The 18,889-nt window shown below is 40.7% G+C and overlaps 1 protein-coding gene and 1 pseudogene across 1 annotated transcript in view; one reads left to right on the top strand and one right to left on the bottom strand.

Moving 5' to 3' along the window:
• Positions 1-13,331: 13,331 nt before the first annotated feature.
• LOC116865255 lies at positions 13,332-13,800 on the bottom strand (annotated as a pseudogene).
• A 979-nt stretch (positions 13,801-14,779) lies between these two features.
• The window catches only part of TMEM135 (transmembrane protein 135), a 243,514-nt gene continuing 239,404 nt past the window's right edge, over positions 14,780-18,889 (top strand). Inside the window, exon 1 of the mRNA XM_032852853.1 lies at positions 14,780-15,146. Within this exon, the coding sequence (XP_032708744.1) occupies positions 15,006-15,146 (141 nt within the window). The 5' untranslated portion in view covers positions 14,780-15,005. The remainder of the gene's footprint in view (positions 15,147-18,889) is intronic.

Raw genomic sequence — 18,889 nt, 5'->3', positions numbered from 1 at the left:
CAGAGCCAGGCCGCCAGTCGGAGGACTAACTCCTGACTGCTTGACCTTGAGGCCTCAAGGAGTAGTGTGGATGTTTGGAAATCAGAGCATATGTTAGCCTGAAGGGGAAATCAAATGCACCGCCTAAAGGGTCAGTGTATAGCTTCCGGGGTTCTTACAAGATCCAGAAGAGGGGAAAGGGACCCTAAGAAAGCGACACCAGTTTCCACGCGAATCTAGCACAAGGGGGCTCGAGTCATTGTCTCATCCATTAGAAGAGTTGAATGTGCGATCATAATTCTACCTTGAACATGAAGCAGCAGTTTCTACCAGCAGGATTTCAGTGGATCTGCTTTGGTTTCTATCACACTGCTTGGCCCAGGCTGCCATCCGGTATGTCATCACGTACATCATCACGTACGTCATCACGTACGTCATCACGTAGGACGAGTGGATAAAACAGAATGCGGTCAGTGTGACTTCCGCAGGTTCGCCTAGGAACCCATGTCGGGCCTGCTTTTGTATTGTGCAAGCTTACGTTAAACAGGTTACTAAGATACAAGGACTACGTTTTATAGTGCATTCCAGACGTGTGTATCTGCATCCCAGACCTCACCAGACTATGATTAACAATGAGGTCAGGTTTACCTCGTAATGTCCAAATTACCGTGTCTCCGTCTTTCATCTTATCTGATGACAGGAAGTTTCATCTTTTATGAGACTCCTCCACAAGTAGGCCTTTGCGCTTCCCAGCTGCTCCTGCATTCCACAAATCCGTATTGTCTAGGCCGCCTCTGTGGTTCTAGAGCACTCAACGCAGATCCCCATCCCCACCTCCCCATGGCCTCTCCCCTCCTACAACTCCACCACGGCTATGCTGGCCTCAAGAAAAGGCTTTTCTTCCCTTCACTAAACGTTCCCAAAGGTGGACACAGACCCTTTAATTTCCCACATCATTGCAGGGACTAGACTGTAACATTTAGTAAAATTTTACAGAATGATCGAGGATAAGAGGAAGGCATTATTAGACTGATAAAGATGGCTGTGATTTCTGAGTGCTTTGTGTCCACAAGCCAACACATAAGTTGTAAGCCCTGGACATGCCTTCTGGCCAAGTTCCTGGGCTTAGGCTATCTTTTCCCTTTGGGGGTGACCTCCAGTTAGTTGGCCCTCCTGCAAGTCCAGGCCCCCATCTCCAGAAGCTCAGAAGGAGAGCACATTTCTTCCCGTGGTGTCTGTGGTCTCAAGCCCCCTCCCTGTCCACATCCTCCGGGGAAACCCCAGCCCTGCTTACCATGGAATCAGGTTCATTCCTATGGTTTCTATGAGATCATCACATAAAAGCAAAAAATTCAGCGGACTACATTGCCCAAGTCTGTGTGTGAGTATTACCACATGTGAGATACTAGCAAGCCAGTCTTTTCGCACTTAGCCTCAGCGAGTTCTGTTTCTCTCTTTCTTTTTCTTTTTTAAGACTTTATGAGAGAGAGAGAGAGAGCAAATGGGGAGAGGAGCAGAGGAAGAGGGAGAAGGAGACAGAGAATCTCAAGCAGTCTTCACGCTGAGCATGAGCTGGGACCCATGAGATCACGACTAGAGCTGAAACCAAGAGCCCAATGCTTAACAGACTTCACTTCCCAGGCACTGCCTCCCTATTTCTTTTTTATGACATTTTTTCCACATAAGGTTAAAAAAAAAAAATCCAGAACTGTAGCTTCCCGGTAGTCCCTTAAATCTTTACTCCCAGTCTTCTGTGAGCTTTTTAACAGGAAGTAGTAGCACCTCAACTAAACTAAACAACACCATGTAGACTGGAGGTGTCTACACCCACACCTGAAAGGAAATATTTCTCCAAAGGAGTCGTAAACTACAAAGATGTAGCTCTGCCCATAATAAAAGCAACTTGGAATATTATTATGCAGAAAAGTTTAGATCTCTGGAGTCACAACTGTCAAACTTCCATACCAGAAAAAGTTCTGGTTCAATGTTAGTATATCTAACACTGTCCATTTAGATAATTCTCCTCAAACCAAGGATGAATCTGCCTCGAAATGGATGAAAATTGAAAAACTACCTGAAGATCTGAAATTACAAAACCACTCTGCCTACCCCAGCCTTCAAAAATCTTAGGCTCATTTTTATTGGGGTTCTAGTTAAAAATGCTATGTGGTTGTCTGTCTCTGGAGGTCTCTTCTCTTTCCAAGGGTCTCACTTACTGGGGAGTCCAAGCTCTGAGGTGAGGATAGAAGAGGAACTGCTTCCTCCAACCAGGCTATATAGCTCTTGCCCTGCCACATAAATATGGAATGAATTTTGATTTCTCTTCCTTCAAACTTAGGTACCTGGCTTGTCAACAGTCATTCAAAAAGAATTTTATAAAGGTAAAAGAATTACAGTTAGCCAAATTGTGAAATTGAGATTCTTTAGGGAGTCAATTTCTGTATTCATAGGTCATGCAGAATTAAATGAGTTTGGAGGTGTGGATTTTAGTTGGTTTAGGTGGTGGAGACTGTCAGCTCAGATAAATTGAAGCAAAAGGTGGATTTTCTCCATACTTTCCTGAATAGACTTTGGGATTCTATAATTAACAAAAGCTGGCAAGTGCTCACACTGATTTCTATTTCTATTTCTATTGGCCGCTCGCCAAAACAATAAAAATGGATTTTGCCAATCATGAATTTCAAAATCATCAGTGGGGGATGCCATTTTTAATTTTAAAAACACAGTATAATACATATATACAGTATACAGAAAAGGAGTCATAGAGAACTTTCCATTCTTTTTTCTTGATTTCAGTTCCGGTCATTCAAATCCTTATTGCCTACTGTGTGGCAGGCACTGGGCTAGGTTCTGAAGCTGCTATCAAGACGAATGAGCAAAGCTGCCCTTGAATTTGTTACCACCCGGTTAACAGATAGAGGTGAGTGGGTTGGCAGGATGCAGAGTTAACTAAAATATTAAACTAAAAAGCCTATTCTCAGTTAAAAACACGGGTGTGAATTATGTGTTGTAGAAGCATTGAAAAGAGCAACTAAATCTAGAAAACGTCTTAAAGGGTGAGTAGAGGGTCACCAAAAGAAGGGGAGAGGAATTCAACATTTGATTGATATTACAGATCCCCTTCTTACTAGATGGACCCTAAAAACCATGTGGGCAAGGACTGGGTCCTGTTCACTGTCGTAAGCCTGGCACCCAGCTCAGCATTGGGCACACATCAAATGTTCTAGAATATTTGTTGACTAAATGACTGAAAGTGTCTTAGGCAGAGAGAACCACATGTACGATAACAAATACAAAATGATTTTTTTAGACCATGGTTTATAACATCAGCACCATTAGCTTCTGGAAAGGAAAGAGATGAGTCCTAAGATAACATAGAAGAGCAAACTCTGCAGAAGAAGCCAGCAGACTTGAGTTCTAATCCCAGCCCTATTATTAACTAGTTACATGACTTTGAATCAATGATTATCCTGTACCACCCTCAGTTTTCTCACTTGTAAAATAGTCTTGTAAGAGCTCATTCTAATGATGTTATATATTGTATAAAATAATCATAGTAACAGAAGGGGAAAGAATGTAGCATTGCCTCTTCTCTTTTTTCTAAATGTAAATGAGTACATGCATCCCAGCTTTAAGATGGCAAGTGGAGTACATACTGATCATTTCTCCCTCCCTCACCAAAACTGTAAGACTCATAAACCATAGATTTTTAGGAAATATTCAAAAACAAGGAAGGAACTTTCTTTGGATCAGAAGCTGTGAACAAATGAGAAATCAGAACAGGGAGCTGAGGCTCCCGCCATCTCAAAGCTACCGCTCTTGGTCATGTGCTGCCCTGACTGGAGGCCTTGTAGCTCTAATTTAACCAAAGAGATGAAGACTGAAATGGGAAGAGAAACTAAAAGCCATTGGTGTTAGGGAGATCTTATCAATGATCTAATGCAAGTGTTTTAAACATGTGTTGTGCCATGGATCTCTTCAGCAGCGTAGTGAATACTGTGGCTCCCTTCTCTCTTAAGTTTGATTGAACTTCTACAACAAAATACCACAGCCTTGGTAGCTCATAACAAATCTATTTCTCACAGCTCTGAAGCCTTGGAAATTCAAGATCAAGGTGCCCACATGGTTCTCTTAAGGGTCCTCTTCTATTTCTTAGCTGGTACCTTCCTGCTGTGTCCTCATCTGGTGGAAGGGGTAAGAGAGCTCTCTGGGGTCTCTTTTATAAGGACACTCATCCCACTCATGAGGGCTCCACGCGCATGACCTAAGCTCTTTCCAAACACCCCATCTCCTAATACCATCACACTGGGCCTTAGAATTTTAACAAATGAATTTGAGGAGACAAACATTCAGGCCATAGCACCTTCCCAGAATATTACCTTTAAATATATAAAATAAAATACATAAGATTATAAAAGATATTATATTGAAATGCAATACCAAATATTAAAATTTTGTGATATATTGACATTAACAAATTAAATAACAAGATTTGATAGTTTACGATGATTTTTGACATATCTTCTACAATTATATGATATGAAAATATCTGATTTCTACTGGTGATAATACCACAAGTACTGTGGTTTGTTGTCTCCATTCAAGTGATGGGAGATATTTTATTTCAGTTAGAGGTTAATGGAAATAAAAATGGAATTGTTTTCTCGTCCAAGTTCATGGACTTCCCTGAATTCTATCAACAGACCCCAAGTAAAAAAAAAAAACAAAAAACAAAAAAAACTCTGGTCTAATAGAATTTCAGGAGGAGAAAATGTGATACTTAAATTTTTTAGAACTGAAAGAGGACCTGATACTGATACTTCAGGTTAAAGTAGTTCACTAAATTCTAGCAGAATAATTTAAAAAAATGAAATAAACCTAACTAGAAACATGTAGTAAACCATCAGTGATAAAGAGAAAACCCTAAAAACTACCAGAGTAAAAGAAAAAACAACCTACAAAAAAAATTAAAATAACACTGAATATGTGATTAACAGTGCTATGCAAGAAAACAATAGAGAAATATTTTTTGGATACTCAGGAGAAATATACTTTGAATTTAAAATTTTATTCATAGCCAGATTACCAGTAGTTTAGGAGGAATGAAGGTAAAATAATGCTGTTTTTTTTGGACTTTAAAAGATTTACAACAATTAGCACTCATGACCTAAAACAAACTCTAGCAAAAACCAAAAAAATCAGAAGGAAGTGTTAGAATGCAAGCATAACTTGGGAATAAATTAAATAATATATGTAAAAAAAAAAAGTGAAAGAACTCTATCCCAATGCCTTTACTTGTTGTGTATTCTCATACATGTTTTTCAGTGCCTCGGTACATATATACAAAATATCTTTTATAAATAAAAAAAGATTTTATTTATTTATTTGACACAGAGAGAGACAGTGAGAGAGGGAACAATAAGCAGGGGGAGTGGGAGAGGGAGAAGAGGGATTCCCGCTGAGCAGGAAGCCCGGTTGGGGGCTGGATCCCAGGACCCTGGGACCATGACCTGAGCCGAAGGCAGACACTTAACAACTGAGCCGTCCAGGCGCCCCTATTTTATTATTATTTCTTTAAAGAAGTCTCTATGCCCAATGCAGGGCCTGAACTCACGACCCTGAGATCAAGACTTGAGCTGAGATTGGGAGTTGAAGGCTTAACCAACTGAGCCATCCAGGAGCCCCTGTGAAGGTATATTTTAAGTTGTCTTTCACTAATTCAGCAGCCCCTTGAGAGTGCCTATGTGCTAGAGACTGGGTTCGGCACTAAAGACACTGCATCTATTTTGGGGGAAATGGCAGTTTTGAAGAACTTGATGCATTTGACATATATTAATTTCTTAAATTACTTTAAGCAAAAATATATGTCCATATTGCAAATGGGTGATATCAATCACAGGGAGGCTAACAATAGCATTTATTTTAAAAGATTACAACAACCTGCTACAAGCGTATCTGACACAAAAAGAGATGGTCCCTGCCTTCAAAGCACTTGCAGGGGTTTTTTAGAGTGCCAGAGTTTCACAAGATATGGTTTAAGAGAAAAGCAGTAGAACTTTCACAAAGAAAAATAAAATGATGCTACCTCATGTCCTGCATAGATTTTCAAAGGACTTGTGAAAAGTTAGAAAAAGATGTACATCTCCAAGGAAGGACACACTTGAATAGCAGCAAGAACTCTCTGGATGTGGCTAAATCCCAGAATGAACAATTGTTTGCGTCTCATTATGGTCAACAAATAGGACATGATGGCCAAGTTTGGCCTCAGATGGGGCAAGGAGTAGACGCTGTGCATGGGGGTAAATAGTGTAATCTACATGGATGCTAGGCAGAACACAAGGTGATTAACTCCCCTCTTGCTTTTGTATTTTCTATCAAAAATAATAATCATTTATTAGAAAGAATAAAATTAAGGATAATTGAAGCCCAAGGGGTGAAAAGACAATAAGAATGTAGCTATTTCCCATGAATTCAAGTGTCTAGGCTCAAGTAAATTACATCATAGAACAATGGCAACTTGTCAGTATTCCAGAATTATGGAGCTTATGGATATTTTTGTGCAAGTCAGGCTAATATTGTCCTCATATTTAAAAAAGGGTAAAAGTCCATTTCTAGAAACTGGAGATTGGGGTGATAAACCAAACTTTCTGTGTGGGAGTCAGTTATTTCTTCCCTCCAAATGTTACATTTTCACAGAGTATGCTAGGTGCAGAAGACACTATCATGATGACAAATAGGGAATGGATTCTGCCTCCAGGGTACTGAAAGTTTAATAGGGAGCTACGCAAGTAAACCCAAAACAAAATAGGGAAATAAATAAGAAATTATAAGTATTCAATATTTCTGTCTTGCTTTTCCTTTAAGAAGAGGACAGAGTGCTTTAAAATTTCTCTCCCACCAAGGTCTTCATTTACTTATTCCCTCAATATTTTATTAAATGTGTCCTGTGTTCAAGGCACCATGCTATGTAGCACGGAATATAATCCAGAAGAATCCAAAGTGGATCTCCCCTTCAAGAACCTTACAGTGAGCAGGAGTTTTACTAAACATTTAAATGTGTCTTGGTTCTTTTGGGCTCCTATAACAAAAATACCATAGACTGGATGGCTTAAACAATAAATATTTATTTCTTGAAGTTCTGGAAGCTTGGAGGTCCAGGATGAAGGTCCTGGCTGATTCAGGGTCTGGTGAGGACACACTTTCTGGTTCATATTTGGTGCCTTGGCAGCATTCTCACGGGGCAGTGGGGGCAAGAGAACTCCTTGGAGTCTTGTATAAGGGCACGAATCCCTTTTTGAAGGGCTCCACCTCATGATCTAATCATCTCCCAGAAGCCCCCACCTTCTAAAACCATCACACTGGGAGTTAGAATTTCAACATACAAATTTTGGAGGGACATATTCAGTCCAGTGTAGTAAGTGATGATGATCAGCTGGTATTTGTTCATTTAAAACAGGTGTATAGTTATGGATATATCCATATATCCATATACATGTGGATATATATAGTTGCATAAATGAATATTTGAAAAAGAAGGGTCATGCAGTCCAGAAGCATGAAAGAGAATCAACTAAGATTAGCTGGTTGTCTCACAGGTAGCCTGAAACTGGAGGTGGCATTTGTGGCAGAGACAGTGGGACATACTTAGCAAATCTTATTTCATCTTCTTTTTCTGGACCCACAGGAAGACTCCATTTCCCATCCTCCCTTGAAGTTAGGATGGGAACATGTAAATAGGTTCTGGAAATGGATGGAGGAAGTAATATAAGCCATTTTGAGTCCTTGACATGAATCATTGGACATTGAGTCACTGGACATAATCCAAATGTCCTAGAATGGAAAAATTGTACTGTATTCGTACAATAGGATATCACACAGCAACAACAACAACAACAAAAATCAATGAACTACAAATATGTGCCCCAACATGCACAAACTCTTGAGTGAAAGAAACCCAGACACTGAAAAAATATGTTTGCCTCTATTAATGTAAATTTGAGGAAAAGGCAAGATGAAGCTATAGTGATAGAAGCCAGAATAGTGGTTACTTCTGTTCGTAGGTGTATTAACTGGGAGAGGGCACCAGAAAGCCTTCTAGTGTGATGAAAAAGCTGTTCTTCTGGATAGTTGTCTCAGGAGGGAGGGCAAATGTAAAAATGCATCAAGTGGTACACTTAAATTTTTATACATTACTATGTACAACAACTAAAAATTATGCACACACACACAAAAGAAAGAAAGGAATGAAGAAAAAAGCAACCATTGAAGGCCCAATAAAGATGGAGGAACATTTAACCTTGAATCACTATTTGGAGGAAAGTTGCCCTGAATTGCTGGCCAGTCTGCTTTGGACTTTGTGTGAGCACAAAACAATCCTTTCTTATTTTAATCCCCTGAGATGTAGAGGCACATTTGTTATCTCGGCACATCCTAATCTTTCTTGGTTAATACAGGATTTATCATCCAAAAACTGCCAAGGTCAGAAACCTGGTTTATCAGCACACCAGGGAAGGCTCTGTCTCTCATAGGCTAAGTGACACAAAATAATATTATAAATGAATGTATAAATAAAAATGTCAAATTATTAAATTATGGGGAGGAAAAAAAACCCTCCTTCTATAAACTAGTGTATCTGTGTTGCCATGATCATGCCCTTTCTCTCACTTCAGACAGACCTGCATGGGTCAAACAAAAATAAAAGTTTGGTTGGTACACCTATTTGTAGAAAAAGGGCATTAGAATCAAATGTTCAATGCCATCCTTCTGAAAGCACTTGTGAATCCATTTCACAGTAAAGGTAGTTTTGTCAGTGGGTCCAGAATTCCTGAGGTCCCTGACCTATAGTTTCCACTGCCTTAGGCACAGCCCAAATTGCCTCAGTGGCTCTCCCTTTTTTGGTTTCAATCCATCATCTTTTCTTTTTAGGCTTGTTATTGCATTCAGTCTAACTTTTTAAATAATGTGGCTGGACTCTGAGGCATTCCATTTATATATTTACTCCTAGTATGTGTAGATTGTGTGTTTTTCCTATCAAGGAAAAATCATAAGTCTTTTACTTTCAAATTTTGCAGTGGGAGTGGAAGGAGATCTAAATGGAAGAGGATGGAGTCCTTAGCCACAGTATGTAAGTTCTGATGACATCATCAGACTCATAGAGAGACTGGGAATCTTATAGACAGTGTACCTGAATCTTTTGTAAGGTTTTTTGAGAGTGTTTTGTGGCATTCTTGAAGGCCTGAAGGACAGAGCAGAACTTCTTATCAGAGGCTAGAGAAAAAGGGAGATCTCCATTACATAGTAGAGGAAAGTTTAGCAACACTATTGCCTGCTAGGTTATTGGAAATAGAAACTATCTCTAACAAACTGGTGTGTTTGGGTCACATTTCCAGGCAGAATGTTGAGAGGGCTAATTGATTTTTTAAAAAACTGTGTGTGGTAAGACAGAGAGAGAGGTGAAATAAAAAGAACTATTCAATTTTTAAGCAGAAATTTGGGGAAATATAAAGAATCTAGGATCTTTGGGTTCAAAAATAAAGCTGTTTGTCATTCTGAGCCTCTCCAGATGGTAAATGATTCTGAAAGGAAGGAATTGTTTTAAGGCAAAGTTTAAATCCGGGGTGTAGCTGAAAGATTGTAGAAATAATTGATTTTTCTCCTAGACTAAGCTTGATAAAAGGGCTTCCAATATTTTAAGGACAATTTCAAACAGCTTTCCAACTCTCAGCTGAAGATGGAAAGTGGTTGTCTCAAAGAGATTTGTGAGTGTGGTTTTTTAATAGGGTGGCTATAATTTGATATATAAGAATCTTCCAAATTTTTAGAGAATTATGTTGGCAGAAGCAGTACCTGCTTGGACTGAAAGGGCGTAAGGATCTCTCCATGCAACAGCTTTCAATGTTTATATGGCAAAAACTTATATTTACACCTTAAGAATGGAATATAATATTTTAAATAAGATGATGTAAAGAAAAATGTGAAGTTCTGTTGTAACCAAAATTGGTAGAAAATCAGAATCGTATGTAGCTATTTTGAAAATCTTGCCTGGTATCAACAAAGGGAGTGTGTATCTCAGTGTTGCTGGAGTTAAGAGGTACCCCAGTGTCATACTTAGTTTGAGCTACGCTTTGTCACTGTGTTTATGCCTGATACGCATGTCTACAATGACTGCATGTAAAGCTGACCAACTCAGTGTCGCTAAATCCTTCACCTGAAATCATAAGAGCTCTTCCGTTCTTTTTTATGGACATCTTCAAAGGCAGAATTTTGCAAAAGCAACAATTTTCAGCCTGGAATGTTTTCAAAGCCTTTGAATTTAGCCACAAATTTCCAGATTACTGTCCTTTGTTCACTCTGCTTCTACTTTGAAGGAACATTTTGCTTCACCTTGTTGAAGAATCCTAAAACCATTTTTATGGGAAAGAAGCAACAGTGAAGGCCCAAGAGAGTTTCTAGTCAACCACTGCTCCTAGGGAGCCTAAAACAATAAATGGCTCATGTAGATAGCACATGTAACGTTACCCTTAAACGTACTGGTAGCATGATGAGAAGCCTTTCTTTCAAAACACATGACTTTTTTCATCCTGAAGCACAGATGATCCTCCTTGAGAATTTATCAATGCCTTCCTGTCCTGGAGTGTCTACAGTAGCACCAGAAAAGATAGAGAATAATACTGTTTCCATTCCTTTGAATCTGACAGTTGCCTGAAATTGCCTTCCACCATCCAACCCATCAGCACTGTCATCTTTGGCACCTGTGATGGTAATAAGTGTATTCTTCCCTTCTTAAGTTCTTCTTTCCTTCTTAACAGTTAGTTAAAAGAAATTGCCTGCTTTTATTTATTTATTTATTTTTGAAATTTTAAAAGTGGTATTTTTAATATACAAAAAATTATAAATAACAAAAGTATTGTCTTTGTTCTTTTATGTTTTGTTATTGTTTAAAATTGTGAAATATTTTAAGCATAGACAAAATATCTAAAGACACTTATGTCCCATCTCCAAAATATGTCACAAGTTATTATCTTGACACAAACAACAATCCAAATTGCACCCCCCCCCTCTGTCCCTCTCAAGTACTTCTGATGTAATGTTTGTGTGTGATTTTCTCTTGAAAGGTTTTTTTTTAAATTAACATATAATGTAGTATTTGCTTCAGGGGTACAGGTTTGTGAATCTCACACAATTGTGAATACATAATTCACAGCACTCACCATAGCACATACCCTCCCCAATGTCCTGCTTTTAATTGTAATTTAAAAATTTCCTTAGCTATTGGTATGTATTCATTGTGTTACATGGTAAACATAATGTAGGCAACTACATGTACTATTATATTTGAAAGCAATTGAGAGTTAGCATCTATATGAACTGGTAATTAGTTTGCCATTTTTTTAAGGATTGTACATACCAAAATGATAGTTTATTACTTATATCTGGCATTTTACTTTATTCTAAATACACGATAGGAATTTGGGGATTGATGTGTAACACACTTTTTCCCATTTAAAAATAGGCCCCCACTTAGCATTTTCCTGCTGACCATCAGATTTCCAGGGATGGATTATTAAAATTAAGTAGGATGAACCTGCATTCTATTCCTGTAATTTCTGTGGACAAGTTTTATGCTGTGTTTCTTATCCTGTCATATTTTGAATTGGAAATTTAAAAAAAAATTGTGATTAATTGTTTCCTGTCCTGCCACTGTAGATGGGGTATGTGAAGCTGGGAGATGACCTGATCAGGAGAGCTGTACTTGTTCCTGGGAAAGATCCTGGACTTTGAATAGGATGGGGTAACTGTATGTAACTTTTGGTTGGCCCCCTTGGGAAGGGGAGGGTATGTTTATCTGTGGGAAGAAGAATGTACCCAGAAATTTGAGTAGTTAGAAGCATGGAACAATGGCAAACAATTCTGGTTGTCCCCAGTATCTGCTCTTAACATTTTGCTCAGTAATTAAACCCTAAGTGTTAATTAGGCGTTATCCAACCAATAGAAAAAGCCTCATTTCCCAGCTTCTCTTGAAATTAGTATGGCCATGTGACTAAACTCTGGCCAATGGCATGTAAGGAGAAGTAATTTGCATAGGTCTTCTGGGAAGTTTTTATTGAAAGAGAGGAAGTGTGTCCTCTCTTCCTCTTTGCTGGCCTTCCTGGCCAGCAAATGTCATGACTCAAGATGGAGCAGCCATCTTATAAGTCAGGCCGGAAAGCACACGTAAATGTGGCAGAAGAACAAGTCGGGTGTCTGAGCTCCCTCATGGTTATGGAGCCACCGTTTTAGTCTAGGACTGCTTATGTTTACCTGAGAGAGAGAGAGAGAGAGAGAGAGAGAGAGAAGCTTTTATCTTTTTATCACTGTTATTTTGGGCTTTTCATCAATGAGCACTCCTCTTTGATTTTCCTTTAACTATCTTATCTTATTTTTACTATTATTTTTATTACACCAGTCATACACATTATCTCGTTTAGTCTTCTTGCCTATTTTTCACCTTCCTCTCTAGACTGCTAGCTTCATGAGAATTGAAAATTTCCTCCTCCTTTTTTGTGATACGCTATAATTTTTATTGCAGTGTGGCCATTTTTGTGACGATGGGGAATGTTCCATTTGAGGTTCTTTTATACAGAAATTGCCATCATGACTGATATTCAAAATATCTTTAGTGTTGTAAGACTCACGTGGTAAACAAAACTGCTATCCTTACTCAGTACTGTACACTTAATGGAAAACAAAAGGGCAGTAATAACAGCTATTTCTTTTAAGAAGAATGAACATTTGGTACCAGAAGTTGATGACCCAGTTAACACAACTTAATTGGCATTCCTCTTGGGAGTGGGGGGTTAAATTAATCACAAAAAGGTGCTTTCAGTGCGTGGGGCTATATCCGTCCTCCCATGTCATAAAAATAAACTTGCCAAGGAAGGTGAGGTGTATGAATGCTAAAGCCTCACAGAATTGCAGTCAAGTGCAGCTATAAATAATACTGAATAAAGTTTACCCTCTGACAAGTGGATAATACTTACAGTGCATTCAATTACACTTTGCGGTATGCTAAGTTATTCACATTGACAGTCACGTTCATTGTAGTGCTTGCTTCAAGGGAGGCATATAGCTAGTTGTTCTGGCTAAAATATGATGGGAAGGCAGTCCTGGGGTTCTATGTAAAAGTAACCATATGAAACAGCCTAATAGCAATCACTGATAGGCTGCTTAAATGAATGATATTTCCTTCACTCATTGGCTTAGAAGGGCCCATTGAAAAGGGGAAGAAACAGAACAAAACCTAACATTATTCCTATTGACTGAGCTGGAGAAGTGGAAGTTCCCTAACATCCAGATGGCATTTAACTGTCACTTTATAAGGGTTTTCCTTCAAGTGAGCCTATTATGTTGACTCTCAGTTTCTCTCCAAGTGAGGAATAGTGCTTAGTATCGTCCATACCATTTACTTGCCACTTATGTTTAATACCTGTAAATTTCTTTTTAAAGGCATGTTTAGAGCTAGCGTAAATCATCTCCTTTTGCAAAGGTGCACTTACAGGACCCCAGAATTTAAATACCAGGTCTTCTTTCTCAGACTCTCAGTATGTGGTATCATACAAAGCAAACTGGCAATCATTCAGAGATAGCAACAACTTCACAAAAGATGTGTACGGATCCTCCACAGTATCACCAAGTATCCACCAAGATCTGCTTTGCTTTCTCTACAATTCTTTTGCCATTGCTTAAACTGGAGAGAACTGCTTTCTTTTTCTTTTCTTTTTTTTTTTTTTGTTGATCTCCTCCTGTGTAGAAGATTCTCATTAACAACTGCACTGACACCATCATTATTAGTAACGCCAGAAACCACGATGCCAGGGGCTGCTGTAGCAGCTCAGGCTCCGTGGGAGTGGGAGGGGAAAAAGGCTCAGGCCAGAACCTAGACCCTCCTTTTCACATCTGAATCTAAAGAGTTTGGAACAGCGCTTGGAAAGATAGTATGTGCTCAGTAAAACTTTGTGGAATGAATGAAGAGTAGATGAGAACGGGATTCCTTTAAGGAGTAGATGGGTAGATGAGAACGGGATTCCTGCTGCTTTAAGAAACTATAGAATTTAGAATTCCAAAGACACTGTGTTATTACAGGCGAGGAAGCGGACATTTAGAGGGGTTAAATGATTCATAGGTTACACGGGTCCGCTGTTATGCCAACTGATGGCCAAGTGTCCTAAGACCACTGCCCCCTTTACTGGGTGCTCCATTTGGTTGCAAAGCACTTGTTACGGATACCGTAGAAAGAACCGCTTAGGGAGGGGCCCAGGGTTTGGCAGGGTGATCTACCGCCCTTTCACCACACCGGAAGTGTATATACTTGGCTGATAGATTTTTCAAGCTTCTCGGACACCACAGAACTCAGAAAGCGCAGCAGCCGGGAGCAGTGCGGTTGCTACCAGTAGGCAGCCTTAGCCATTTGCTACCGGGCACTCTAGGGAAGGGGAGCTGGCAAATCTGAGGAGGACGGTGGTTCAGGCTCTCTTCTGGCCACCGTCTTCTCCCCCAGCCCCCAACAAAGACATTTCATCCCCTTCCTCCACTGTCCTCTGTTCTACTGGGTAGAACTTTGAGAGGACAGAGACTGGAGCACAGCGTGACCGAAGTCAACTACCATTGTGTACCCGCTGCAGGGCTCGCGCTCCAGCTAGGGGCTGACGTGCGCCGCGGGGCGACAGGCGCGTCCCCGAGCCACGCTCTCACCCCTTCCGCTCCCCGCGCCGCCCCGGGCTCCGGGGGCCGGGCGCGCGCACGCTCCGCCTCTCCCCGCCTCCTCGGTGCGCGCCCCGCCCCCTCGAGCTGCGATACGCCGAGGGCTCAACATCCGAGGACTTTGGCCCAGAGTAACCCCGTTCAGGTGACCTTTCCCCTCCATTCCGCACCTTAAGCAGCGGGCCCCGCGCGCCGGCTGCGGTTGGGTGCTCGCTCTGCTCCCTCGGGGCCCGCTCCCTCGGAGCTTCCGCGCACCCCCTCGCTGCCCCTCTGCGCGGCTCTCCGTCATGGCGGCTCTCAGCAAGTCCATCCCTCATAACTGCTACGAGATCGGCCACACTTGGCACCCTTCCTGCGGGGTCTCCTTCGTGCAGATCACCAGGGGCGCCCTGGAGGAGTCCCTGAAGATTTACGCTCCCTTGTACTTGGTGAGATCCATCAGCTCCTCCCTCGGCGAGTTTAGTGTGGAAGATGGGTCAGGGAGTGCAGTCGTGCTTCCAAGCGGCCTGAGCAACGCGTTCTCTGTCGGATTCTCATTTGGAGGGACCAGGAGGTTTTGGGGGAGTGTGGGCGGGATGGTGGAGGTCGAAAGGGGCGGATATCTCACCTGCTCCATTGGGCAGGAGAAGGGGGAGGGGAACTTGAGGTTGAGCTGTCATAAGAATGCTGTGGATGGGAAGGGGACGGGACTCCCAACTTCAGGATCAAGTTAGGACACTTAAAATTGTGAATTGAGGGAACTGCGGTGCTTTTCCTCTCCCTTGCCTTAATGGAGAAGAGTTTGTAGGTCAGCGAGGCGATGAGAAATGCCCTGCAGTCTTTCCTTGTCTAAGTCCCTCTATAACCCCTCTCCATTTTTTTTTTTAAAGGGGGTATTTGACAGCAGATCCCTGTGGGCTCAGATCTTGTCTTAGTTTGGCATGATAGTACTGTGGCTTGAGGTTTTTGCAAGTGTTCTTGCAGGTTCACAGATGTTGAGATTTTGGGTGCTGATTTAAAGGATGATTCCAGAGTGAGTCCGTGAAGGTGACTGAAAGACCTGACTTTAGGTCACCAAAGCAATTTAAGTTTGGAGTTTTGAGTAAAGAATATTTGTAAATACGTGTATGTATCACTGAGAACTGTTAAAAGAAAAAACATTTTTTTTTTTTTTTAAGTAGGCTCTGTGCTCAAGGTGGGGTTTGAACTCACGACCCTAACTAAGCTCGAGTCCCATGCTCTACTAAGCCAGCCAGGTGCCCCAAAAGAAGTTTGTATTTTAATATTCTCACCAGCATCTTTTTCTTTCAGTAACCTTGTGCTTGATATTAAAGATTTATTACTTTGACCATCAAGTTCATCCTCTCATTTTCTTGCCCATAGAGTGTGTGCCCCAAGAAGGCAGAGATCATATATTTTGTATGTTTGCTATGGGTTTCATTGAATAGTCAATGGATGGTCAGTTCTTACCTTCCATTGAGTAGTAATTTGGGTCTGTAGCCTAATATGTCAGAAAGTGTGTCATGGCCCTATCTGTGGTACTTCTTGAAAAGTCTGGTTGTTTATTACAGAGATAGCAAAGAAGATGTTAACTTTCCCTGAGCTTGCAGAAATCAGTTTCATTTTTATCATATAGACCCATGCTTTTGAAACTTTTTAGTATGTGTTCAGACCTCCACCCCCTCGCACCGTGGGATCATGTGAAAATGAGTGTTTCTGATTCAGTAGGTTGGGTGGGGCCTGAGATTCTGCATTTCTAACAAACTCTCAAGCAATATTGATGCTGTTGGATCAAGAGTCACACTTTGAATAGGAAGGATCTAAAATAGAAGCTAATAATAAAATTATTACAGGAGCTGGACATTTCTGCCTTGATTTTCTTTGGCCAAGATCCATGTTTATCTGATTTTCCACATGAATTGTGGCCAGTCTTTGGCTCAGTGTTTTTAAAAACAGGATATCTACAAACAATATTGAGCTCTTGGTATATTCAATAATTAAAAAAGATTGTTCCTGCTCTTAGGGGATTATGATGGAGGTGGGGAGAGAGTTTATGCTATCTAATTTGTCCCTCTGAAAATTTATTGTGTCTCATTCATTCATTTAACAACTATTTGTTGAGTGCCTGATTTTTGTCATATCTATAGCCTGGACAATTTATTGGTTATGTTCCATGATAGGGAAGTTCAAGGGAGCAATAGGAACAGGTTTTTCTTTAACAACAGGTAGGGTGGATCCAGGGATCAGGAAAAGTCTACAATTCACTGTGATATCTCCCACTGAATACTTCTTGAGGATAAATTCTTTATCTTATTTGGCCTTGTGCCCTTTATAACCTATGTATTTTAGGTTTTGGTTTGCTGCTCAAGAGTGGTTGTGAAATTAAAAAAAAAAAAAAGTGATTGTGAAATAAAATTAATCGGGGGTGGGGTGGCCCAGTCAGTTAAGTGCCTGACTCTTGGTTTTGGCTCAGGTCATGATCTCAGGGTTGTGAGATCGAGCCCCATGTTTGGCTCTGCTCTCAACACAGAGTCAGCTTGAGTTTATCTCTCCCTTTCTGCACTGCCCCCCGACCCTGCTCATGCTCTCTTTCTCAAATAAATAAACCTTAAAAAAAATAAAATTAATGGAACTAAGGTTTTATTATTACTTTTATTTATTGTTACTACTTTTATTTTAAGAGAGAGAGTCCTTGAGACAGCAAGGAGGGCAGAGAGAGAGAGGGAGAGGGAGAATCTTAAGCAGGCTCTGTGCTGAGCATGGGCTGATCCCATGACCCTGAGACCAAGACTTGAGCTGAGACTGAAAGTTGGACGCTTAAACGACTGAGCCACCCAGGCACCCCCACCAATGTTTGCTTTTAAGTGAAATAGAAGAGAACAGAAAAAATGAGAGTCCATTGCAGGTACTAAGGATAAGTGTTATTTCATGACAGTTTTGTTTCAGTTATGTTTGTGTGTGTGACTGGGGCTACTTAGAGCAAATAGGAACACTGTGCCCTTTGTCAGTGTTGGATAGTTGTTGATTAAATATGTAACCTCCAGTGCCAAGATAAAAGGTGGCTTGGGAAGAAGTGGGCTTTAAAAGGGATCAAGGACATCTGCATTTGAATCTCAGCTCCATTAGTTACTAGCTGTTTGTCCATGTTACTTTGTCTGTCTCTGAGAATTAAGTGAAAGAATTCACTCAAGATGTATCATGTATTTTCCTGGTTCAAAGTAGGTCTTGAAGAATTAGGCATTTTTTTTCTTCCCTCTTACCCCAGTGACATTTAAGTTAGATATAAAGTTCAATAGGCAAGGCTTTTTGGCAGACGTAGCATTTGAGTTGGGCCATGAAGATGGGGGGGGCAGACATTGATTCTTATAGGAACCATTTGTAGAATACTTACTCTTAATGGGGAGGACGGAGAATAATGTGAAATGAGGCAGAAATCTAAGTGGTTTTGTAAGAGAAGCAGTATGCATATTGGTTGACTGAAATAGAAGTTTTGTGTACAGGAGTCATGAGCTTTAAGAACTCTTACTTAGGGCTCCTGGATTGCTCAGTGAGTTAAGCCTCTGCCTTCCGTTCAGGTCATGATTCCAGGGTCCTGGGATCGAGCCCTGCATTGGGCTCTCTGCTCAGCAGGGAGCCTGCTTCCCTCTCTCTCTGCCTCTCTCACTGCCTGCTTGTGATCTCTGTCTGTCAAATAAATACATAAAAATTAAAAAAAAAAAAAAGAACTCTTACTTATTGAATAATTGCATGACTCAGACCTTTACGTATTTTATCTGGTTTAATTCTTACACAGCTCTGTCTTAGTATCCACATTTCATAGGTAAGAAAGCTGAACGCTAAAGAGATGAAGTGACTTCCAAGATTCAGAGCTAGTAAGGGAGAGACGGGATTCAGTTCCAGGTTTTTTTTTGTTTGTTTGTTTTGACTCAAAGTTGTCTTAGAGGCCAGGCTAAAGGAGCCAGAGATTTTTTTTGAGCAAAGGGGTTACAAGTACAAAATGGTGACTGAGGTGATGAATCTGGTAGCACTGGGCGGACTTGATCGGAAAGACTGTTTAGGAGTTGATGCGGGAGACTCACTAAGGGGCGGAAAGAGCCACTTCCCATGGAATCCCTCACTGCAACTTACTCGCAATGTGGTTTTAGGGAAATGACCTCACCTCTTTGAGCCTTAGTTTCCTTGCTTTGCAGAA

This window comes from Lontra canadensis, unplaced genomic scaffold (genome assembly GCF_010015895.1).
Source record: "Lontra canadensis isolate GAN:19392208 unplaced genomic scaffold, GSC_riverotter_1.0 scaffold7, whole genome shotgun sequence".
Taxonomy (NCBI): domain Eukaryota; kingdom Metazoa; phylum Chordata; class Mammalia; order Carnivora; family Mustelidae; genus Lontra; species Lontra canadensis.
Note: the sequence above shows the minus strand (reverse complement) of the source record. Positions and strands in the feature narration are given on the sequence as shown.